Source organism: Lepisosteus oculatus, chromosome 2, assembly GCF_040954835.1.
Source record: "Lepisosteus oculatus isolate fLepOcu1 chromosome 2, fLepOcu1.hap2, whole genome shotgun sequence".
Lineage (NCBI taxonomy): Eukaryota > Metazoa > Chordata > Actinopteri > Semionotiformes > Lepisosteidae > Lepisosteus > Lepisosteus oculatus.
The window spans coordinates 5,448,642-5,473,779 of NC_090697.1; the positions used below are offsets into that span (position 1 = coordinate 5,448,642).

Sequence of the window (25,138 nt, forward strand, 5' to 3'; positions counted from 1 at the left end):
GCCAGTACTTCACTGTAATTCAACAGCATTTTCTTTTTTTCAGGACAGCAGCATGTGGGTACTCTGGACCACAAGGTTGGGATGTGGGCTTGTTTCTGTTGTACCACTGAGCAAAGAACTTCACTTATATTAATCCAGAAAATGTCTTGCTGGGAAAAAAATGGGTCACAAGGTTGTCATATTAAATTACAGGAACTGTAAATGAGAAGTTAATTGGCTTACCTGGTAAAATACATGAATTACAATTAACAGTGATCTAGATGCTGGTATTTAGTAAACTGTCAAGTCTGTAGACAACATCAAAGAAGGAGAAATAGCAAATGCAGTAGAAAGTATACAGGAAATTCAAAGGAAAATTCAAAGATTTAAATAGAATGAAAGGCTGTTAAGACATCTGGCAGACAATATTTAATGTTGACAGGAAAAGAGTGCTACATGTAGGAAGCAGAAACTATAAATATAAGTGGGAACCTGAGCTTTAAGGAACCAATTAAGAAAGACTGAGATATCTATTGCATGTGGGCATCGATTTTTGTCTTCTACAGAATGTGAAAAGGACAAGAAATAGTAAGTGTGGAATCAAGAATATAAGTGATATTGTATTTAATATTCTGCTAGTGGATTATAAGGCCATTCATCATCCTCCCAGATATCAATTTAATAAATGTTAAGAAAACGTTTGAAACAATTAATACTTCAGTGATTACACCATACAAGGTGTAAGATGATTCACAATACATAAGCTAGCAGATCAGACTCAAATGATCCAGGTAACAGATTAATTAATGGTTAATCACAGTATATTACAAAACAAATCAAGCTCCAATATCAGTACGGGGTTAGTGTTTTTACTTCTTTCAGATTCCTCTGTACACAGCCACTGCATGCTGTTTTAGGCTTGACGTATCCAAGAAAAAGAGCTTAAGGGGCTCACTGAACCAAGGAAAGCAATTTTAGTTCGTAACAGAATTCAGTTTTATGTAGCCCTGAGCATACTGCGAAAACAGCCTTAAGTATCATCACGACAATGGGGACACTCCATCTAGCACAAAACAATTACGTGTCTCGTAGCACCTCTGTGATTGTACTAGCAATACAAAAAAACGTGTTTCGGCTGTAGGTTGTGCTCTATAACAGTGTGGCCTGGCTAAATCATTTCAATGGGATAAAAACTGAGAGGTGAGAATTGAGGTCTTGTATCTGTCTGTCAGTCATCATCAGGGGTGGCTGTCATCTTGGTTTGCTCTGACTAATTGCTTGTTTTGAGCGTGCGGAGTGAGGGTTCCTATCAGTGCAGCCCACTAGGTGCTGTAACTCCCAGTGGGCTGCCTGTACGAGATGAATGCATCTGAAAGTAAGAGCGATGTTTTGAAAGAGCATCTGAAAGAGTACTTTTGCTTTGATAATCCTTTCAAAATCCCGGTGATGCTGTCACAGATGCTCCTCCCCATGAGAGGAGATGTACGGGCCCATGAAGCCGATGCTCAGTAAAGCTTCAGGCTGCGCGACGCCTTCTTTAAACTCCGGGTCACGCAAGGCTCTGCTTCTTCCAGGTGGCCGAAGGAAACCTTTTACAGGACTGTAACTATTAACTGAAAACACACTCGGCATCCCACTGAATTTGAGATCCATGAATCTCGACTAGAAGAGGAACAGGGGGCACTGCCACAGGATCAAGCAGAAGGAAAGGCAAATTGTGAGTTTTAGGGAGGTAAAGAATGTAACAAAGGTTATAGGCAATAGGAGGCCTTCTGACCCGCTGCGTAGTAGTTAATAGGTCAAAGCATCTCATCATCTCATCTTCTCATCTCAGCATCTCATCTTGTCAAAACATTATGGAATGGGTTCAACAGCATGGTTGGGCAGCTTGCTCCAGGCTCCCACCACTCTTTGTGTAAAGAAGCACCTCCTGCTCTTGGTTTTTAATGGACATCCACCTTCAAGCTTGTGTGTCACTGTTTAACCAGCAACCACACGACCCTGCAGCTCACAGCTGGCAGCCCACTGAAGCCCAGCAGGTGTGAGCCTGGCCAGTACCTGGATGGTAGACTCCTGAACTAAGGTTGCTGCTGGAAGTGGTGTTAGTGGGGTCAGCAGGGGGCGCTCACCCTGCGATATTTGTGGGTCCTAATGCCCCAGTATAGTGACAGGGATACTAGACTGTCTGTGCTTAAGATGAGATATAAAACTGTCTCTCTTTGGTCATTATAATCCCGGGGTGTTTCTAAAAAAAAGTAGGAGTGTTACCCTGGCGTCCCGGTCAAATTTCCCCCTGTTTACCAATCATGGCCTCTTTATAATCTCCATCTCTGAACTGGCTTCATTACTCAGCTCTCCTCCCCACTGATAGCTGGTGTGTGGGGAGAGTACTGGTGCACTATGGCTGCTGTCACATCATCCAGGTGGGGCTGCACACTGGTGGTGGTGAAGGGGATCCCCATTATTGTAAAGAGCTCTAAGTGGAGTGTCCAGAAAAGTGCTACAGTATATCAGTGTACGGTATTATTATTATCCTGTTTATCCGTTAGTGGCGGTCAGTGGGGGCTCTCGCCAGCACGAGGTGAGGGACGCGCCTCTCGCTCTGTCGCTGCCGAGGCCCCAGCGGGCGCAAACAGAGCTGCAGGGTGGGGGATCACTATTCCATAATAACCACACAGCCAGGCCGAGGCCTGTTCCCAAGTAAAACTTTGTCTTGCTATGTATTCGATATTTCAGCAAGCCTCTGAGAAAGTGAGGAGGCCTCCCTTCCATTTTTGAGTCGCACAGGAAATGCCCTGTACTGGAAAAACAAATTAATAATAAAATTGGAAACAATGTAAAATGTTTATTGTTCTTATTTTTAAATGACAGTAACCGTGTTATCGAAGGTTAAAAATGAAAAAAGAAACAACATGGCCATAATGGATACCCCGATACCCCTGTGTGTGGGACTGAAAAACAAACCGACAAAGAAAGCAAAACAGTGTAAGAACAAAACTGTGCTCCCTAGAAATGTCAGATTCGGTTAAATGTGTATAATGTAACAAAATTTAGATTTGATATCCATGGTCAGTGAAGCAAAAGAAAGTCTGATGAAGGAGTGCATAGTACTGTAACTCAACGAGAAACAGGATGGCTGAGGTGCACAGCAAAGAGAACCCACTGCCTACAGCAGGAGACATTATTTGTAAACACTTCTCTTTTTTACATCGTTATGCTTAAAATTAAGTAAACAAGGACGTAAGACAAGTTGGAATGACTCTAAATGTTACTCTGTATACAAGGTAAAATAAGACCATTAAACTGTAATAATACATTATTTTAAATAAACCACATGTCATTTCAGTCTACATGACTGTTGCAGGAAGCAATCTTCCATCATTCCAGTTAAAATGGTGGCCATTTTACCAGCCAGGCTGTGTTTAACCTTCTAAGAGAGATATGTTTAAAAGAATCATTCTTGCACATTTGGCTGCTATTACAAAATGTAACATACATTATTTGTAAAATAACTTTGTTACAGCATTAGCCTAACACCTATGACTTTAAGAAGTAACAGCAATTCAACAAAAACAAAACGACAACAAAAAAACAGATCTTAGCTTCTTAAAGGCAGTGCAAAACGAGGGGAGGGCGTGGGCATGCTTGGCCGGGGTCTGCGCCAGCGAGTGTGAGCGGCGGCCGAAGGAGAAGCAGACGCGACAGGGAAAACCCGTGCAGCACGGCAACAAAGCTTAACGGGGGAAAAAGGGTACTTTCTGTTCTGTGAAAATGCAGCATTATTATTTTTGAACCAAAGCGACACCCACCCCCGCCGCTCGGGAAGGACACGAGGGTGGCTACAAGCCGAGGAAGAGCACTGGGTCTGACTCGCCCCAGGACTGTGGGTCTCCCAGAGGACTGCAGGCGCATTATTTTAAAATTATTATTATTAAAAAAAAAAGACAGGAAAAAAAACACAAGGGATAAGTAAACAAGCAATTAATATTTACACTGAATACAGGCATCTTGTCATCCCCATCACTGCCGTCCTTCCTCCCCTCCCTCGAACGCACCTCAAGCACCTCGCGATCCCAGTGTTTTTTAAGTCAGTCTCGTCGGAACAGAATGGGTCGGGTGTCTCCGGACAGTGGCAATGGTGTGTGTGTGTGTGTGACACTGGAAGCTGCGCACGTCCGATACACAGGCAGTCACTGTACAGGCAGCCCTCCCTGCTGGGGACGGTCCATCACGGCCCCGCCAAGCGACACGATGCACCTGGAGCCCACGGCTCCGGGGCCCAGCCAGGGGGGCGTGGGGAGGGGGGTCGCGGGGGGGGGCTCAGAGGTTGTCCCCGGGCTGGTACTGGGGCTCGGTGGCTGTGAAGTAATCCTCCAGGAAGGCCTGCAGGTACTCGAAGGTGGGGCGCTCCTCGGGGTCCTTCTTCCAGCACTGCACCATGAGCTCGTGCAGGGAGCTGGGGCAGTCCTGCGGGCAGGGCATCCTGTAGCCACGCTCCACCTGCTCCAGCACCTCCCGGTTGTTCATGCCTGCGCACAGGGGAGCAGGAGAGCTTTTTCAACAGCCGCCCAAGCTACAGGGAAAGGCCACGTGTATTGAGACTCGGCCGACCCGCCCCCCCCCCCCCGACGCGCCAGCCTGTCGCCCTGCCCTGCCGGAGGCACCTCTCTTGCTTATGCCCGGCTTGTGCTCCGGCCTGACATACCTTTCAAAGCTCCCGCTGCACGCAGGGAAATCCGCTGCGCGAGAAACACAGTGCTGAAGACAGAATCCGCCCATAAAGGCACTTGCAAAAACCAGTACTGGGACAAAACACATGATTTCATTCAATAATGAACCAAGAAAATAAAATAAAAGAGACAATCGGTCTGGCAATAAATCGTAGTGAAAAAAATATTACTGACTTTGCTTTGAAGTTTCTGTTGTCATTTAAATTTAACCCACGAAAGTGTTGAGTTTCAGAGGTTGTGATAATCCAACCGTTTTCTAACTGCTTTATCCAATTCGGGCTGGGGGGGGAACTGACGTCAAGGCAGGCAAGCAACAGACAAACACAGAGACACACACAGACACACACACACAAACACACAGACACACAGACACACCAGGGCCAATGATAACCACTGCACCACCTTACTGCCCCTTTAAGCATTCAAGTTCTGATTATTTCATGTTATAAATATCAATATGTTACAAATGTTATGCTTGAAGTTGCCGTTTCATCAATAACTAATGCCCAGCTTAGACAGCCTTCTCCAATTAATCTGAGCTCAAACCAGCAATCTCTGGGCTATAGTCTTCTCCTGAATTGAAGATACTGCCCTGCTCGCTGGGGTATGTAAATCCACACTGAACAAACTACAGTCTGTCCAGAATCCCGACCAGGTCTAGTGCAATTCCTTCTGTACTGGAGTCCCTGCACTTCCTATCAGATTTCATGTCGACTTCAAACCCTCATGGTCCTCTATCAGGCTCCGCGTGGCTCAGCGCCTCAGTACCTGTCTGAGTTACAGTTGCCCTACTCCCCACCTCACAACCGTTGTTCATCTGACTCTGGTCTCCTGTCTGTGCCCCATGCCCGTCTACACTCGACGGGTGACTGGGATTCTCCTGCTGTGCTCCAGAGCTCTGGAGTCCTATCCCTAGGGATATCAGAGAGTCGCCTACCTGGGGCTCTTCAAATCCAGACTCCAACCCTTCTGCTTTAGAAGAGCTTTTACTGAACTGGTTCTGTATCCGCCCTTTTGCTTTCCTACTGTATTCCAAACACTCACTGTAACTGTGTGATTCTGTCTCCTCTCATGGTATATTGTTTTCTGTAAAGCTCTTTGAGGTCCAGTTTTAAATGTGCTATATGAAATAAAGTTTATATTATTATTTTATTACACAGCCCAGCCTGAGCTTGAGCAAGAGCCACTGAGACATGCAGGAGCCCCCAGATCAGTTTACTTTGACTGATTAGGCGTATACAGTATATGATATAGGTTCTGTGGCTCAGGATCTGCGCCTGTGGCTGGAAGGCTGCCAGTTCAAATCCCGCAGCCAGCAGAGGAATCCTACTCCTTTGGGCCCCTGAGCAAGGCCCTTAACCCCAGCTGCTCCAGGGGCGCTGTACAATGGCTGACCCTGTGCTCTGAACCCCAGGCCTCTCTCCCTGTCTGTGTCTCATGGAGAGCAAGCTGGGGTATGCGAAAAGACGAATTCCTAATGCAAGAAATTGTATAGGGCTAATAAAGTGATGTTATGTTATGTTATGTTATGTTATGTTATGTTATGTTATGTTATGAAAAACAAGCACACAACTTAAATAGTCTAACCCTAAAAGTAATATACAAGCTCGGGTAATTTATGGCTTAGCAGAATATGTATCAGAGAGAGTGAGCAAAGAGAGACAGAAAGCATCTTACGACTGAAAGACATGAGGGTATTTTTAAAGGATTCCTCCAGAGCACTTTCTAAAGAGGACTACTCAGAGGAGAGGTTTATTAGCTCAGTAGGAGTTAAGTATTATAAAATCAAATGCAGAAGTCAGGAAAAAATGTGCATGTCTCAGTCTGTTAGCTTAATCTTTCAGGTCCATTGGAAGCTCTTACAGGTGTCTAATATACTATTTCTATCAAACTACATATTTGAAAAATAAGTTTAAAAGTGCCTATATTTAGAGTTCACTATCAAGGACATCAGCTCTGTATCTGAAGGTAAGTATTCCTGCTGGTGTCTCACACTCATAGACACCTCCATGGCCGAATCGTTGTTTTCTTTCTTACTTACTTTCTTACTTGTTCAATGATAAAATACAAGACAATCCCCAAAAACTATTAAATTTACTTTTTTGGGAAATAGCCATTTATACTGCCACAAAACATTAGACTATGATATATACACATTTAATACATCCAATAAAAAATGCTACAATCTATGTAACCTTTTAAACTGTCCACATGTCTTTGGATTGTGGGTGGAAACCGGAGCATTCAGAGGAAACACACATGAACACGGGAAGAACATGCAGACTCCACACAGACAGCACCCCAGGCCCAGGATTGAACCCTGGGCCCCAGCGCTGCAAGGCAGTAGTGCTCACCACTGCACCACTGTGCCGCCCGGAGGGGAGATGCGTTTTATCTAGCGATTCGGATGTATTGCAGCTGCTCTGCAGCACCACACAGAGAAAAGCAGACACTTTGATGCCCACCTGGGTAGGGGACTCGTCCCTTTGTCACCAGCTCTGTCAGCAGGATCCCAAAGGACCACACGTCCGATTTGATTGTGAACTTCCCATACAGCGCAGCTTCTGGGGCCGTCCATTTTATTGGGAACTTTGCCCCTAGAATAAACACAGGGAGCGTCAGAGGTGCAATCAGTAAACCAGGGGGAGACGTGGAAACAGTCCCATGTAAAACACACTTCGAGAGCTTGAATTAGCAATCAATCACTAGAAGACAGTGGGCTTCCACTTTGTGTTCTAATGCAGTCTGTTAATTCAAGAGCCTTGTCCGCTAACGAGGCTGATTGTGAAGATAAATTCAATTTGGTTTTGCGATGATGACATAACCTTGAATAACGATGCAAGCCAAATAAAATTCTAATGGCATTTTTACACAGAAGTCTGGAGATCCATTCTCAGTTAATCACAGAAGTTCATCCAAAGCTGGAGTCTTCATGGCTCTGCAGTGTGCACAGTACATAACTATACAGTAGAATTACATGAAAATACACAGAGATAAGACTACAAACTCCATCTTAATTAGTCTTAAGATTTGATTGTCTAATAGAATTAGAATCTTAGTATTATAGTTTGCGAATATTCACATTTCATTAATAGACAGCACCAAGACGTAGATGAATGTCTCCAACAGCACGTAGCAGAGCACACAACTGACTCAGATACCCGCGTTTGGCTGAGAATGAAAAGCACGACCCTCACCTTGTCGAGCGGTGTATTCATTGTCCTCGATCAGCCTTGCCAAGCCGAAGTCCGCAATTTTACACACCAAGTTGTCCCCTACCAGGATATTGGCTGATCGCAGGTCTCGATGGATGTAATTCATCCTCTCGATGTAAGCCATGCCAGCCGCAACCTGCGTGGGGAAACACATCGGACGCACCACATTACCTCCGGAAATACCGATTATATTTGGAGATCTGAAAAGCCTGCGCTAAACAAGAAGGAAAACTGTGGGAGATCTTAATGTTCCCGCCGCAAGCATTGTGTTAATAAAATCAAGATTGAATAAAATGTACAGTGCAATCTTTCCTGACTGTCACAATGTTGTGCCATGCCTGGAGGTGGGAGAATCTGCAGGAAGGAATACAGAGCACAGAATGAGGTGCTGTCTACAGCACTTTACTCACTAGGTGATCACACATGTTTTCACTTACTGTACACTGTAACGGTGCTTTCACTGTGATTTACAATAGGCAACCGTAAGAAAAGGAACAAGTAAAGGTTTACTCCATGTTGAAAAGATGGTATGGTATACTGTTAAATATGCCAGTCTGTTTTTCTGGCATATTTAACAATGTTAGTGAACTTGATCTTCTTTGGTATCACATCTCCATTGGTATCTATTTCCACATGGGCCACTTCCAAGAAAATATTTAACAGAGTTTGTGCCTAGAATGGTACCTTGACTATAACGCAAGGTGTAAAAGTATTTTGTTGCAAGGGAACAAGTTAAGGTTGCTTCCATCCTGAAAAGAGAAGAAAAGAAACAAAACGTTTCAGCTGTGGAGCCTTCTTCGGGTGTGTCTTTGGGTGTCACGCCCCCGAAGAAGGCTCCACAGCCGAAAGGTTTTGTTTCTTTTCTTCTCTTTTCAGCCTGGAAGAAACCTTTACCTGTTCCTTTGCGGCCTACGCATGCTGATGCAGCTCCCTACTGGAACAGTAAGAAAAGCCCACCTGTGCTGCCATGTCCACAAGGTTTGGCAACTTCAGTGCTCGTCCTTCTCCGTCCTTTAGGAAATCTAGCAAGCTTCCTGAAATTGCACAGGTGTTTTTAAATGATCGCACCAACCTTTCCTTAAAATATGTACTGTTCTGTAGACTGTCTTTGCTATGCATAATATGGTATATTTGTAAAGAAATTTAGCAGTTAAGTTAGACTTATTTGCATGTGCATTTTCGACTCAGTAAAATGTGACAGATCACGAAAATCACTTCAACAGCAGTAAAAAAGCTTAGATTACAATAAGTCTCTGAGCAGAAAGCCCCAGAAACATCTCTATACTGATAACACTGACAGTGACAATAAAGGTGCCTCAGTTTTGAGACCAGCAGAATCACAGCTGCTTAAGCCTGATTTGTTAAAACAGTTATTTTTAACATTAAGTACCACTGTTCATGCACTTCTAGTCAAAAGAATGTAGACATAAATGTCTGCTTCAGTAGCTAGAGGCTTTACTAACCTCTGGTAATTTTGATGTTCAACATCCAGATGCTGCAGAACAATGTGTTCAATGTAAAACATATCAGAGGCAAAACATTTAAATCCCTGAAGGCTGACTTTATTTTTATATATCAGTCTCTAAGTCTCTCATTTAAAAATGTTTTGCAACATAGCACGATAAAAAAACACAGGCCACATACACAGAGATTAGTCGTGCTTGTTACACACTTTATCTGGAATATTCTATTTTGTATCCCACAATATGATCATTCCCAAATGTTTGGTATTACGCCATTCTAAGAATATGAAAAAAAATCACATAAAATTTCCTTCTTCACATGACTGGATTGTAAAGAAATTTAGGAGCCTGAAATTGTTTCAGGCCCGTATATACAGATGCAAAGTATTTTTTCAATCCCAGGTACTTCAACTTTATCAATCTGTACTGGTCATGTCAACATGACACATCTTGCGGTGAAAATGTTTGTCCTTAAAATCATTTTAATTTGTTAGACATGACTAATAGGTACAGTACCTGTTTATAAGATGTTTAATAAAAATCAAGATAACATGGTAGAAAGAGAGGCATTCAAAGATGTATTTTAATTCGCTAAAATACATCTTGGGAAACTCTATGATGTATCCTACACACAGACAGATTGTCTGTGGACAGATACATACAAACAGGTACATACAAAGAGAAAAGGAAATACAAAAAACTAACCTCAATCCTGCTTTTTACACATTCAGCAAATCCAGCAATGAACAAAATGGAAAACTAATATAACATAATAATCAAGAAGAGGGAATAAATTACTGAATTTGAGAAAGTTTTTCAATAGAAAAAGGAAAACAGGGCAGAGGACTAGTTTTGCTCTCGTATCAGGTTTCAGATAAGCTGCAAACCAATTGTTAGTTAAGAAAATTAGACTTGGTTTTTAAAAAAGGCCAGCCCTTTTTCATTTTCTATGGGGTTTTATCCATCTCTCGATTGTGGCACATTATTTACATTATGAGACGTCTACTTTTCTTGACCGTTCTCTTCACAGGACACCCTTACATTTGACATATTTTCTCCCTTGACGCCACGGTAACTCCCCACATTCCCTTTCAGATTAACTGCCATTTTGTCTGCGTTCAGAATCTGGCAGCTGGTCCCCAGGAGCGTGGTGTTTAAGCGGACTGGTGAAGAAACGATCTGCCGTCCTTCGTTTGTCCTGACACAAGTCTCCGCTGTTGTCAGAGCTGCGCGGTCAGGCAGCTGCGCCGCTGACGGCAGGAGCGCCTGCACACTGACCTTTGCCCATGTACTCCGTGACGATGTAGATGGGCTCCTCCGACACCACAGCGTACAGCTGCACCAGCTTGTCGTGTCTCAGCTTCTTCATGATCTGGGCTTCCTCCAAGAACGACTCCGGGGACATCGTGCCGGGCTTCAGCGTCTTCACCGCCACCTTCGTGGTTCCGTTCCACGTCCCTGTCATTCACCACACGTGCAGCGATCAGCCATGCTGATCACACAGTTCGCAAGCCCAACACCACGGCGTTTCATGCTGGACGACTCTGAATTTGCTTGCCTAAGCTTCAGATGCACCATTTCTGGAACACAGTGCTGATAATAGAAAGTCTTAGCTGTTCCAATGAATATGCTGCCCAAGTGTTTGGGTTTAAGTACTGAAACATGAATCATTGCTGTCTTTCTGCACACTGACAGTGTGACTAGATACTGCAGAGTTGACTGTATGTTATGCAACCACACCTCTTTAATTTACGTCTCGGCTCTGAAGTAAAATACCTTCAGAACCGCTCTATACAGCTTTATACAAAGGGATGTGGCAGTGTGGAACAAGCTATCCCGCCAGTTGCCTTGGACTCTTTCAAGAGATGGCTGGATGAAACCCTGGGTTCAAGTAGCTACCAGCTATCAAAGGGGACAGTGGACGGGCTTAATGTCTCATCTTTCTTAAGCGCAAGAAATCTTTCTATGCTATAATCATTCTTTGAATCTAACTGCGATAGGGTAAGAAAAGCATCATTTGACTAGCGCACATTGTTCAGGAAAATAAAAAAACTGCATGCTAAACTTTAAAACTTGTTGGGAGTAAAATATCTCCATCAGATGAATAAATGCAAATAATTAAAAAGCTCCTCCCTGATACAGGGCCGGTATGTACTGTAAATCTGGACAACACTGGCTGGGCTGTAGTGGTACTGTACTGTATGTACAGTAAGACACTTGCTGTGAAGATGAATCTACAACTGACTAAAAATCATTCCTCTGTTTGTTCTCTTTGTTATCCTGTAAGAAAGCTGCATCAGCTCAAACACTATATGATGATATAATCGAGCACTGCATGTTTCATACCATTATAAGCAACTTCTGGTCAGTCCATCTTTAAACTTTTAAAATATCTAATCCCTTAGGCAAGCAAAATCATACGATGGTTTAGATTTAAAAGGAGTTCCTGATGTTTCAATGCAAGGCAGAAGGTTGGTGCGCTAAGAGGACTGAGTCATGTTTTTATTTTGATTTCTACAGAACTGCTGTATCCAGTGTAAAAGTTAAGACTCATTCAAGTCAAAGATCTAACATGTCAGTGACCTTAGCAGGAGGGGCTTCAGAAAGCTAAGCAATTGCTTGCGTTGTGTTAGACTGTGTTTCAATTATGGAACACAGGAGTGATTTGACTCACAGGTTACTAGAAAATGCCAAAAACATCTCTTATTGGGCCTTAATAATAGAATAAGAACAAAAGTGAGAGGAGGACAGATTGCTATGAACTGGGCAAATGACAGTGACAGACAGAAACATTTATAAAAAAAGTGATTAAGAAATATCAGAAAAGGTAACTCGGAGGTGTTCTGACACTGTCAGGTATCTTGCATTTAAACACCGTCATTTAAAAATGTAACAGCAAAATGCTTAGAAAAAAGGAACATTGTTTTGCCTTACCACACCAAACATCAGCAAAACAGCCTGCCCCCAGCTTTGTTTCCAAATTAAGAGATTCCCTGGTGATTTCCCATGCATCTCGAGCCAATCCCGAAATATGTGGCATGTAATTCTCGCAGACTGCAGTTAAATTATAGCACAAACCATCCGCACTTTCTACAGGGAATGAAGGTGAGGTAGAGAGGATTTATGGTCATGACACAGGACATGCGCAGAGGAAGATGGAAGGTGAGTCAGCTCAGGTGCTCGGTGTGCACCCGGTCTAAAGCATTCCCAGCAGCCTTTTCCTCCTGGCAGGATATTCATATTGAGAAATCCCCAATAAAAAAGACCTTCCATTAAAAATGCACTACGCATATTAAAAGCTGAGCTAGTAAAAGTGTTGCTTTGGCAGTGGCTTTTATTTGATCAATTTCAAACCACTGAAGATATATACCCCCACCGGTTAAAAACTGTCGGACAGTTTCATGAGTATTTGCAGACTCTTTATTCGAGTTATTTTGAGTGCTCAAATTCTCCACTGACGAGCTTAACAGTGAAGGCGCTGGGTATGCACAAGCAGCATGGCCCAATTTTCACTTTGTATTTTTTTTCTGAGGTCGCACCACCTTCCATCAAGCCTCTGGTATATTACACAGTCATGGTTTATAGGCATACCCATCCAAACCTCCCCAAACTGCCCGTTCCCGAGCCTTTTGATGAGCTGCAGGGACTCCCTTGGGATTTCCCACACGTCTTTGGTTTTGACAGACAGGTCAGCTAGCCTGGGCATCCCTTTGTGGCAGGGAACCACCAAGCGACAGCACAGACCTGCAGCTCTCTCTGCACAGAAGCACAGTGAAGCACAGAGAGCCTTAGAGGGACAGAAAGGCACAGAGCGAGGCACGCCCCAAGCACAGACAGGAAGACTTCACAGAGACGGTCAGATTCTCCTTTCCCAGCCCGGCCTCGCGCCAGCAGAGCCCGCCGTACGACGCCTGACCAACACTGCAAGTTATTCTTCGGAATCGGCGTTTCTATCCCAGTGCATGACTCTGAATTTGTCTTGGTGAGCTTGGCGCAGACGGCAGGTGTGCAACAGAGAAGATTAAAACGTAAGAAGCAGATATTAAGTCTAAGCAGAAACACCGATGTATTCTTTTGGCCACAATCCTCGGTGCAGATGTAGTTACTGCGATGAGAGTTTCAAATCTGGGCTCTGCACAGGGGGGCACTTAGTGCCAAGAGATCAGGCCCGTGTAGCTATCCCAGTGACAATATCATTTATCACGCCCGACATACAGTAAAATGAAAATCTGTAACAGGGGCTCCAGCTCTACAGCGCTGTCATGATTGATTCAGCCTATTTCATATGTTAACTGAGGTGAAGCTTAGATGGGGGGTTTGGAGTCAACCAGGGGGCAGAGCTAAATCATTCTTTGTTTGGGCAAATCACATGAATTATGTTTTGTAAATTACAGAGATCAGAACAGATATGAAGAGTAGATGAGAGATGATTACTTTTTCCCCTTGCAAATCCTGACCTGTTTTAATTTTACTTTAGTTTTTTTATTAGCTATAGTGCCTCCCTGCTCTGTCTCATCACACCCCCCTTTTCTATAAAGCAATTCACAAATATACTGCACACAAGTCTTCCACACATATGTAGAGTGTGCACTATACTTTGGTAGAGGCACTGCTGTCTTTTCCTTTTTTAAGGTTGTTGAAATTCAAACTGAATTAAGTCCTTTAAACTCAGAGACCCAAAGGAAGCGACGTCTGACCAGGTGGCTCTGTGTTGCAGGAAGGAAAAGACAGCAGCGTGCTGTGTTCAGACTGCAGCAGCAGCCCTCTGAAGCATCGACACATCAACAGTGCGAAGGTAAAGGGAGAGGAAACTGATCAATGCACTTGATCACAAATGGGATTTTACTGGATCAGGGTAGACAAGGGGGAGGTGGGGAAGTGGAGAGGAAGAGGAAGAGGGAGACAAAAGCAATTACACAGTGAAGACATCTCCCCCTGTCAGCTTCACCTTAAGCTGCAAAGCTGCAAATGCAAAGCACCATTCCTGATTTATACAACCCTCTTTCAGAGGAAATCTGGAAATCTTTATCTTGGAGAAGTGCCACGTAGTATAGGAAACGAGTTCAGTTAATTTCTTGAGGAATGTCTGGGAGCTCCTACAGACAGAAATCCTACAGTGCAAAAATGAATGAGGCAGTGGCCTGCTTTTTGGTTTTTAAATGCACTGAGAAACAGACAAGGTCTTTCAAGGTAATATCAGGTATCATTCAGACGGTAATGCATGCTTTGTATTTTTTTTATCTTGTGTGGAGCTGGAAACAAATGAAACAGATGTGGGGGGGGGGAGAAATCAATAGAGATTATTTTCAATCCATTTAGGCATCAGTATGGTAACTGGAACAGTGTAGAGAAAAGTCACGCGTTGTGATTACCTGATCCTTCTGTATGCAGCACTGAAGCATTCAAAGTGAGCCCATTATCCCGCTGTGACAGTGCAGATGCTACTGTACACCATCTACCCACAAATCTACCGGCACACGGGCTCCTCATAAACCGGCACATTAGATATGAAACCAAATAAAAATAGACTTGTTGAAATTCGGGTGAAGCTTATAGCTTTAATGCTCTGCCTTGTATCATATGAAACTTTTAAAATGGTAGTGTTTCCTTTTCAGTCATACAGTTGTTACCTAAGTTGTTCTTCCGGTAGTCTTGGTTATTATTCTGCAGGAGTGAGGAGTGCCCTGCGGTGCAGTGCTGTGGTCATTAGTTACACTGCAATGTCTCCTTTCTGTACCTGAAGCTGTGGGCACTGCCCAGCGCCAGCAGCCCCCCGGCCTGCCTGCGCTCACTGCTCAGAACGGCGCCTTTCTCCGTGTCGGGAGGGCGGTCAGTCCAGCGAGATCCGAGCCACACAGAGCGGAGGACCACACAGCCCACCGAGCAGAACCTCAGCAACAACCCCTCTTCCCACACCCCCAGCTCAGCAAGCAGCAGTGCTGATAAAAATGATGCTTATGTTATACAGGGCCTTTTAAGACCTCCCTGGAGGTGCCTTAAAACAAAACAAGCAAAAAGATTAAAAACTATAATAATAACTTTTACTCTACTCTAGTAAAGACTTTGGGGATCCTTCAAGATGAAAAGCACTTTCTAATTGGGAAAAACTAAGGTTGCTGCTGGAAGAGGTGTTAGTGGGGCCAGCAGGGGGCGCTCGCTCTGTGGTCTGTGTGGGTCCTAATGCCCCAGTATAGTGACGGGGACACTATACTGTAAACAGGCGCCGTCCTTCGGATGAGACGTAAAACCGAGGTCCTCTGTGGTCTTTAAAAATCCCAGGACGTTTCTCATAAAGAGTAGGGGTGTAACCCCGGCGTCCTGGACAAATTTCCCATTGGCCCTTATCAATCATGGCCTCCTAATAATCCCCATCTCTGAACTGGCTTCATCACTCTGCTCTCCTCCCCACTGATAGCTGGTGTGTGGTGAGCGTTCTGGCGCACTATGGCTGCTGTCACATCATCCAGGTGGGGCTGCACACTGGTGGGGGTGGAGGGGATCCCCATTACCTGTAAAGCGCTTTGAGTGGAGTGTCCAGAAAAGCGCTATATAAATGTAAGCAATTATTATTATTATAATTGCAGATCTTCTTCTAAGTTTTAAGATGGGATTTAAAAGCTCTGAGAGGACACAGGCATGTGATCAAGTGGCAAAGTGTCAGCGGAAAGCATAAGCGTGCTTGGACACAGCTGGTATATCTTGCCTCAGCTTTCTTGGGATTTTTATCCCCTTCCTTTGAGCTCCAGTACAATTGATATCATTTTAAGAACAAGAAATCATAAACTGGACGGTCACAAAAAATACAAACTGAAAAACCGAGTAAACTGTGTGAACCTACCTGAATAATGATGCACCAGCTGCTGCAGAGTTTCAAACTGGGCTCGGGTTGTTATATAATACCCTCCACTGTCTAACTTTCTAATTTTATAGTGTTTCACATGGTCTCCTTTAATATCATCCCAGTCCCGTATAGACAGGGAAAAGGCACCTGAAAGACAAATCAACCGAAGAGAGAATCGTGCTCAGAGATTATACGCTCATAATCACAAAACGCAAAGTTGGCGTCTTTCACGTTTTTTTAAAAAATCCTGGGTTGTCTGCATTGCTGCTACTTTATCATCCTAAGCTGGCACTGTTTATCATATGCTGATAGGAGAGATTCCCCTCAGCCTCTCATGTCACACATCTGAGAACACCCTGCTGCAGGGCAGTCTGCACAGAGAACATGAGAGGCATAAAAAAGTACAGACCTGCATTTGTTAATTTTCAATACTGAAACTAACATCACCTTGACTCGATACTACAACTGTCCGAGTGCCATTTTTTTACAGAGTCCCGTTGTAAAGGAAAACAGACCTTTAAACAGTCTGCATGCTGTAATGTGTAGATAAAGCACTTTTATCTGAAGGAAAAAAAAACCTGGCTGTGGAAAAATCCTGGCATATAATTTGGAGAAGAAAATGGGAATGGTAAAAAAAATCTAACGCAAGTAATTCAGAAGTCCACACAATTTCTATTAGTACAGGACCAGCTCTTTACTTTGGGGTTTTAGAGAATGACGTTCTTTGGAAAAGCCAAAAATGTGCAGCTTTGTAAACGTGTTGTTTTTGCAATGTTTGGACATACTGTGACGTGCAGAATTATTTGTTCTGCAACTGGTCAGAGGGGCACCTTTCTCCATAATCTGGACAGATTCTTCCTAATATCCTAATATATGTGTAGGGGTACATTATAGAACCTTGTAGTTTTATTTAATTTACACCTTATGAAAGGATATTACCTTTGGTGGTTTCACTCTCTCGGATCAGGAAGGTACCTCTGGAGTTACCGTTGGACAGAAGCTGTCTCTCGGCATCTTTCCGGCCAAGTTTACCAAAGTACCAACTGCAAATAATAAAGCATTAGCCTTGTTATTCAAGCGCTACACACCTGAAATCTAAAACACGCAAATGGTGTTCGATTTCTAAGGAGGTCCCCTTTACTGCTGCCTGCATTTAGAAAATCCTTTGCTTTTATCTTCTTACGTCACAAAACAGTGCAGCTTGTAATCCAAATATGGCAGACGTCTGCTCACACGTTTCCCCCGAGTGCCTGGATGAATGTTTTCCATCATTTTTTCACTCACACCTACGTTTCCTGTTTCCCGTGAGGGCTGATACAGGACACAGAGCCGTCACAGAGACCTCCGCGCAGCAGAAGACGTGCCTGAGACCTCAGAGTCCCAGAGAAGGGCTGACCTTTCGTCTCGCAGGGCCAGAGGTGCCAGAGTGGCTGGGAGATACAGTACCAGACTAGGGGAAAATGGCTGCCAGCCAGCAGAGACGCTGGGAAGGCGACTGCGTGAGGCAGACCGAGTATCTCCTTCATGCTGTGTTCTTCTGTCACAGATAAGGGTGTGCAGCCCTGTAACTACTCCGCATGATGGAGGAATTACTGGAGACAGATACAATGCTTGTGAGTAAAGACTGCCTGCTTCGTGCCTCATATTTACAACAATTGGTTTTCCAATGAAGTGGCGAAATCAATGTGGGTTAATTTTGATTTAACTTTTTACATTTTTTAACCAAAAGTGAACACATTTCTGAAAATAAAACCCTTTTTCAGAAAAAATGATTAAAAGACAGAAGGTTAAGATGACTTTCATTACAACGCTCAGAATTAAAGAAGATCTGAGGAAGTAAATTACCTTCTATTTTTTACATAAGCTAAATAACTGAGGCAACGGTCTAATTTCTATGCAAATGAACAAAACTTCCTGCAGTGTAAACTCTCTCTAGGTACTGAATTTCCTCTTTGTTCAATCTTTCTCCGTTACTCACATGACATACTGATGTGCTGTGCACCAGGAGAATAATAGTCTTATTTATCACAGCCTTTGACTATGGCATTTCAACAGCACAACATGAACCAAATGAGAAAAAAGGTAACTCCTTTGTGTGTAACATGTGACTAAGACCTCACATAAAATATAGCCTGGGAAATATTCTCATTACACTTTCAGAAATAAATCAACTAATGGCGAATTCATCCAATATTTCACCATCACGCTCTTTTAAAAGCAGCAGTGTAGCCACCCTGTGTCAACAGCAACATTACCGCCTTGAGGCCGGATGGCGTCAGATCTCAGAATGAAACCTAGGCAGGACCGGGTCAGTACTGGGAAGGGTAAATTTAAGGAAAGCCAAGTTCATACTGTAGTGGTGTTGCTGGACCAGTAGGTGGCACTGTTTCCACAGTACTGGAATGTAAGGAACAATAATTCCTTTTACCTATATAGCACTTTTCTGGACAGTCAACTCAAAGCACTTTACAGGTAATGGGGATCCCCTCCACCACCACCGGCGTGCAGAAACATCTGAAGGATGTGACGGCAGCCATAGTGCGCTAGTAAACTCACCCCACACATCAGCTCTCAGTGGGGAGGAGAGCAGACTGATGACAGACCCATGGGACTGTCTGGAAGAGTTTGGGTGTTAACCACAATTGCAGGGCTAAATCCTGCTCTAGGTCAGCACAGTCAGGCTGACCTAAAATTCCTCTTGAATTCAAATGGTGAAGCAATTCACCCTTCGGCATTTGTGTTCTGCTGTGTAATAGGTCTGCTGGTTCACAATGCCTGTTGTGTGTCACCAGGTGGGGGCCGTGGATGAAAGGGGCCCCTTCCTATATGTAAAGCACTCACTCAGGGGTCCTTCAGACTGAAAAGGAGCATATAAATATAAAAAACAACAACCCACCTTGTGCTGCATTGCAGAATTCATAACAGTTAGATTATGCCAAGAATGTATTGGGGATAGTACTAATCTCTACACTATATGACATTTACTAAAAGAGAAAAAAACGTACAGTACTGTTCCCAATTAGAGAGAGAGCCCAACGATCGCCAAGAAATTTCACGGGGGGGAATAAAACAAAGAACGTCAAACAGAATGTCCCTCTATGTTATGTCAAGAGGGTCCATGGAACCAACTGGCTTTCATTATTTTCTAACCAGCCGTTCCATTTGTTATTAGAGCTCAACGAACATCAAAAAAAGCCTCTGGTGTGAGACGTGTGAGATATGCCCCCTGCTTTCACTGAGGGTGGTAACCCTCTGCCAGCACCACTTACTCCTCCGCCTGGATGGAGTCCACAGGAGCCACATAATTACTGGGAATGTAGCCGGTCAGGCCCGTGGACAGTGAGCGGGCCTCCCACCAGTCCCCTTCGCTGAGAGAGGAGCAGAGGGGGAGAGAGGGGAGAGAGGGGGGAGAGGGAGAGGGGAGCGAGAGAGGGGAGAGAGGGGAGAGAAAAGGGGGAAAGAGTGACATTAATATATGCCATACATACATAGGCAGTAAGTGCTACATCAGCAAATAAAAGCAGTCTTTTTCCATATGTTGCCTCCTTTCCTTAAATCACAACAGTCACAAAACAATGGCTCTGGTTTTCCACTGTGGGTTAGCAGCGGGCAGTGTGCCCTCTTAATTCATTTATATGTCTGCCCACAGTGGAAAACAGGGCCCGCTGCGTCTTCAGAACTTCACGGTACAGTACATAGTCCTTTCATTTTTCTGTTCCGAAGAGCAGCATGTGACAGCTTTAATACCCACGAGATAAAACTGATGGAATGTTCTACCAATGTAACAGACACCTACACCTTTCAGGTTTGCAGGTTTATGTCTATAACAAGGCGTATCTATGAGATATGAAAAAATCCTTCATAAAGTTTAAAGTCCTTTTGGTGCCTACCTTTGAAACCCCTCAACATCAGGAGTCCCATATACTTTTATAAAACAGTGTAAAATAGAACACAAATACTCTTTCTGTGCAGAATCTGATCTGGTGACAAAGCAACAATAACACCCCCCTACTTCCACCACTTCATTCACATCTACAGCAGGAAGGACTTACTGCAGTTCTACTGCTGAAACTCCTCTCGTACACTGGCCACACGCTTAGGTTTTCAAGAAAGTAGCCTCCCGCAGTCTATAAAGCCAGTACCGCAGCCAGAACCCTTTGCTGCCTTTGTGCCTCAGCCAGACATATCGCTTACAAAGCTGACCACAATTCACACAGTAAAACACACTGAGGATCATACTGAAGCTGAACAGCTGGATAATATTCTAAAATAAATGCAACTGATTAAGAAATGGTTTAAAGAACCTTCTTCACGCAGATGATGATTCTGACTAAACCGTTAGGTACTTTATATGGAAGGCAATATTCTCATGAAGAAACCTATGGAATTTTTAATTGACAGATACTAGTTGCAGGTCAAAGGTCTCATGATTTTCCACAAATCAATATCATATTGTGCCCTATGATAAAAGATAGCATAGCAGAGAAGCACATACAGTAGCATGTCCTGTCAGACTATTTGAGTTACACTGTTCCCTGTATCACCTGTTTATGTCGTTCTGTACATACAGAGCACTTCCGGCTATGAGTGTAGCCAAATCAGATTGGCCTGTAGTGTCCTACTGTGTACATCACAGTTCCAACAGCCATATGACAGTATTTGCAAAATCCATCAGACAACGTTGATAAAACCCTCCCAGGCAGACGGCAGTATTTCTGAGTTTGTGTCATCTGAGCTTCAAACAGACTGAGAAAGTTAAATGAAAACAGAGTCTTACTGATGGACTAAGAAGAAAAGCCAGCAGTCAGGCTCTAATTGACAAGGAAACAAGCTGGCAAGGGACTACATTTCAGAACATATTGCAATTCCATTGTTGTACAGAAAATGTGTAATTCTTTTGGAAACAAGCCACAGGCTTGAGAAATAATGCAGACTCTACAGCAAAATGATGTAGTCGCAGGCTCTGCTCAGCCATCTACAATGCAGAGATTCTCTCTGCAGAAACACTTTTATTAAGTGTAGGAAAGTATTATAGGTGATATTTATGTTAAAGAACTATATCTATTTAACAATGCACTTTCCATTAAAAGTAGCAATAAAAGAAATCTCATATTCAAAGACATAACATACTTTACATGAACAGTAAAACTTTTTTTTTTAATGGGAAAACAGGCCATATGTACTTAATGAAGCTTTAGGGACAAAAAGACATGTTCTTCATTAAGTTTCTTCTACTGCAAGTTTAAAAATCTTTACTTATAGTTTGGTAAAAGACTTGTGAAAAAAATATCTCCCAGAGATTTCCATGGGTTTCAAGATTTCCCCTCTCATAACACAAATGATTGATAATTATTAACAATTTGGTTCTCAATACTGGTTCTCAGTACTACATATATAACATTAATGAGACAGCTGGCTAATGTAAGTGATATGTGTCCTTGTTCCAGTTATACAATATGAAGGCCGGTGTCTAACAGCACAACTAGCTGTGTCCTTGTGGGAATTATGATATGGAATCGCTTATGTCTCTAGTAAGTACCTTCAGAATGATGCTTTAATTAGTTTTGTACTTTGTTAAAATATCTCAAGACTTATTTCAGTCATATTCTGTGGCATCTTTCCTAGTTACTGTACAGTATTGTGTGACACTGCAACACACTGGGTTAATTCAAAGACGACCGCGTACAACATGTATCGTCACTTGCTTTGTTAAGCGGCTGGGGGCAACCTTGTTGTGAAAGGCGCTATATAAAAATAAATTGAATTGAATTAAATAATATATACTAAAGACTTCCTTTCTTCACAATGCATTTAATAGACTCTGATGTTCTGGGATCTCCAGTAAACTAGGACTGGTGAAAGGACCTGTCAGATCCAGTGAGGCAGGTACTGTAAGTATAGCCCTGCGGTCCTCTGGTTCTCTTCCAACTCTGACTTGATTTGACTACTTATTCACTTAATTAGCACACGCCAACACACTGATCCCGATTCAAATCATTTGTTTTTTATAGCTTCCTGCAAAACCTGACATTTTCTCTAGGATTAGGGATGGAGAGCCTTCGGTAAAGGGCATGCAACACTGCTGTGCACCAGCAGGTGGCCATACATAACTAAAACTGTGCTGCGTTTCCGATTAACTGGGTGGACTGAAGCAGAAACACTGCTTTGTTTCTAGTCTCCTGTGGAAGCCTTTAATTAACTGATAGTCTCCAATGGCATACAAAGTCTCAAATCAGCTGTGAAGGTATTATGGAAATCAAATTTTGAAGTGCTCAGACTTGACACTTCAGAAACCATTCTACTTCAGAGCAAAGCTCCATGTTTCCTCTCAGCAGGACAGAGCAAGGCCTGAGGCAACAGACACAAAACAGCAGCTCTTGTAGCAGCTGTGTAGGAGGTGAGTGACCCAACGCCTACCCCCTCAGAAAACAATTCAGCACAAAACGGTAAAACTGGCTCTGGAAACAGGCATGTTTCACACATCTAAAGTTACCCTTACTAAAATATAAACAAGCAAGCTTTAATTAACAGAGTGATTTTTTTTTACAGGCAAGGTGTGATATTCTCAGACCTTTATGGTAACTCGCATTCCAAAATTAGTTTTTCTGCAGGGCTCTGCAGTTGCTGTTCTTCTGTCATGCTCACCCGGTAAAACTACAGGAAGTCTCACGCTGCCACTTCCTGTCATGATGAAGTGAGCTCCCACTGCTGCTCAGTTCCGGGAAACCAAGACACTCCAGTGAATCATGCGTCTTTGTTTCCATGTGTTGATTTATGTCCTGCGTGGGGCCACTAATAAACCTCGAGTCTCATCTGACTGCACTTCACATTCCTGCGGAGCACGGCTACAGGGCTACAGGACTGCAGGGCTACAGGGCTGCAGGGCTACAAGGCTACAGGGCTGTGTGAGGGCGCGTCGCTTTAGTTTTCACTGTTTTAACAGGGCTGTCCTCTCTGGGATCCCTGATCGAACACGCAGGTTCTCTCTCGGGGAAGACAGCTCGGTCCCTTCATCTCTCCCTCAGATCAGAACCAACACCTGCGCTTCTGTATTTGCTCACGTCACACCCATGGCCTAGTACTCTTCATCCTGACTCTCACTGAGACAATCGCTTTCAAGCAAAGGAACACTGAAGCCTTAAACCTGGCTTAACCCTCAATGCCCAATTTCCAATCTTCACTTTTATAAACACTACAGCATACTGTAACTCTTCATTCCCACTCCTAGCCAAGCTTCATGTCTACATTCACACCAGTGCTCTTCCCCGTCTCTCACTGCAGGGGGCGCCGCTGCTCGTGTGGCCCTGACCCGGCAGCTGCCAGCACGCGGTTTTCTCTCGCGCTTCCTGACCGGCTGACGGCGAGAAACAGGGAGTAGGCAGGATTCAACCGCTGCCTCTCCCACCTATCGTCACCTGGGAAGAGGAAAGTGCGCTGCCGCACTGACGAGACAAGAGCTGCCCCACTGCTGGAGGTCCCAACGCCTCCCAGCAGCCCCTCTTCCTCCGCAGCGCATTTCATCGTCGCCGAGACCCGCAAGCGACCGGCCTCATGGCCGCCCGACCAGCACAGACACGGCTGTGTCGTTCCCAGGACCCCACCCTCGCTGATCCTCAGCCCATTCCTGTGACAACCCCTCCCACATTAAAGCTCTCAGCAGACCTCCCCTGTCAGCCTGGAGTCCACAGTGGCCCTCTTTCTCCTGGCGCCTCTTGCAAGCCTCTCAAATCCCCCAGAGGAGTGGCCCGGGCCTCGCAGAGCCCAGCCCAGGAGCTCCTTTCCCTCACGTGGAATTTCACCCCATCTGAGCGCTGATGACTCTTTCAGACACGCTGCCCACCCTGACACAACTCCCACCCAAACTCGTGTCGCATGGGCCTGCCACCAAGTCATAAGGAACATTTGACTATTAACTCGCAGTACAGTTATCACTGCAAGCACAGGTTAACACAGTACATTTCAGATTTCTAAGAGGTTTTGTAAAACACGAATATATAGGCATCAATGCTGTGGTCTTTAGTATCGCTATTTTAATAAGATGATTATTGCAATAATACAAAACATATCTTATTTTAAGACAAGCGCGGTCCGTGTAACAAAATACTTACGTGCTGTTCAATATCTGAAACTTCTCTCCTTTCCTGAAGTTAAGGTCATCTTCTGTTCTGGCCTCATAGTCATAAAGTGCCACGAACAGCGTAACGCCTGAAGGGAGCACGAGAGTAAAACAGCAGCGGTCAGCAGGGAGCCAAGAATCTCCAGTATGATTTACACTTTCCTCAGGATCAAGCAAGGCCTTTCAGTGCTCTGAACAATGGCTCTGCACTCAGCCTTTCTGCTTTCCAGGCACAAGTGCTAGAAAACCGTAAGACGTGACGAATTCCAGCCACGATGCAGAGTCCCTTGGTCGTGGTCAGACTGGTGTACACTGTTCTGACTATAAACCAAAACATGGAAATAGGAAAGACTGCCTAAATCACTTCACGTCACTAAATTACTTTATTCTGATACAAAAGCTATATGACCAGACCAGAGGTTGTGTCAGATATACTATACACTGAGCGCACCAGTCAGTAATGTCAACATTTCTGGCAGTAGGAGCACAAACTACAGCTTGAACAAGGAAGCTGAAGTACAGACAACACAGACAAATAACACTGCAACAAATATAACAAACACACCAGCAGCTATATCACCCTGCAGCTCACAGCTGGCAGCCCACTGGAGCCCAGCAGGTGTGAGCCTGGTTAGTACCTGGAGGAGAGACCTCCTGGGAAAAACTAAGGTCGATGCTGGAAGAGGTGTTAGTGGGGCCAGTAGGGGGTGCTCACCCTGCAGTCCATGTGGGTCCTAATGTCCCAGTATTTTTACAGGTGTAAAAAGGCACTGTCCTTCAGATGAGACATAAAA

The 25,138-nt window shown here is 44.0% G+C and overlaps 1 protein-coding gene across 4 annotated transcripts in view; it reads right to left on the reverse strand.

Moving 5' to 3' along the window:
* Window positions 1-2,809: 2,809 nt before the first annotated feature.
* The window catches only part of fynb (FYN proto-oncogene, Src family tyrosine kinase b), an 87,468-nt gene continuing 65,139 nt past the window's right edge, over window positions 2,810-25,138 (reverse strand). For 3 of the 4 annotated variants that reach the window (XM_006626168.3, XM_015354196.2, XM_015354186.2), the window contains 10 exons: window positions 24,337-24,433; window positions 19,498-19,596; window positions 17,168-17,271; window positions 16,226-16,375; window positions 12,979-13,143; window positions 10,666-10,845; window positions 8,882-8,958; window positions 7,907-8,060; window positions 7,175-7,306; window positions 2,810-4,508 (listed from right to left, as the gene is read on the reverse strand). In XM_006626168.3, the coding sequence (XP_006626231.1) occupies window positions 4,300-4,508; window positions 7,175-7,306; window positions 7,907-8,060; window positions 8,882-8,958; window positions 10,666-10,845; window positions 12,979-13,143; window positions 16,226-16,375; window positions 17,168-17,271; window positions 19,498-19,596; window positions 24,337-24,433 (1,367 nt within the window). In that variant the 3' untranslated portion in view covers window positions 2,810-4,299. Of the gene's footprint in view, window positions 4,509-7,174; window positions 7,307-7,906; window positions 8,061-8,881; window positions 8,959-10,665; window positions 10,846-12,321; window positions 12,478-12,978; window positions 13,144-16,225; window positions 16,376-17,167; window positions 17,272-19,497; window positions 19,597-24,336; window positions 24,434-25,138 lie in introns of all 4 variants that reach the window. The other variant, XM_069196231.1, reaches the window with a different exon arrangement.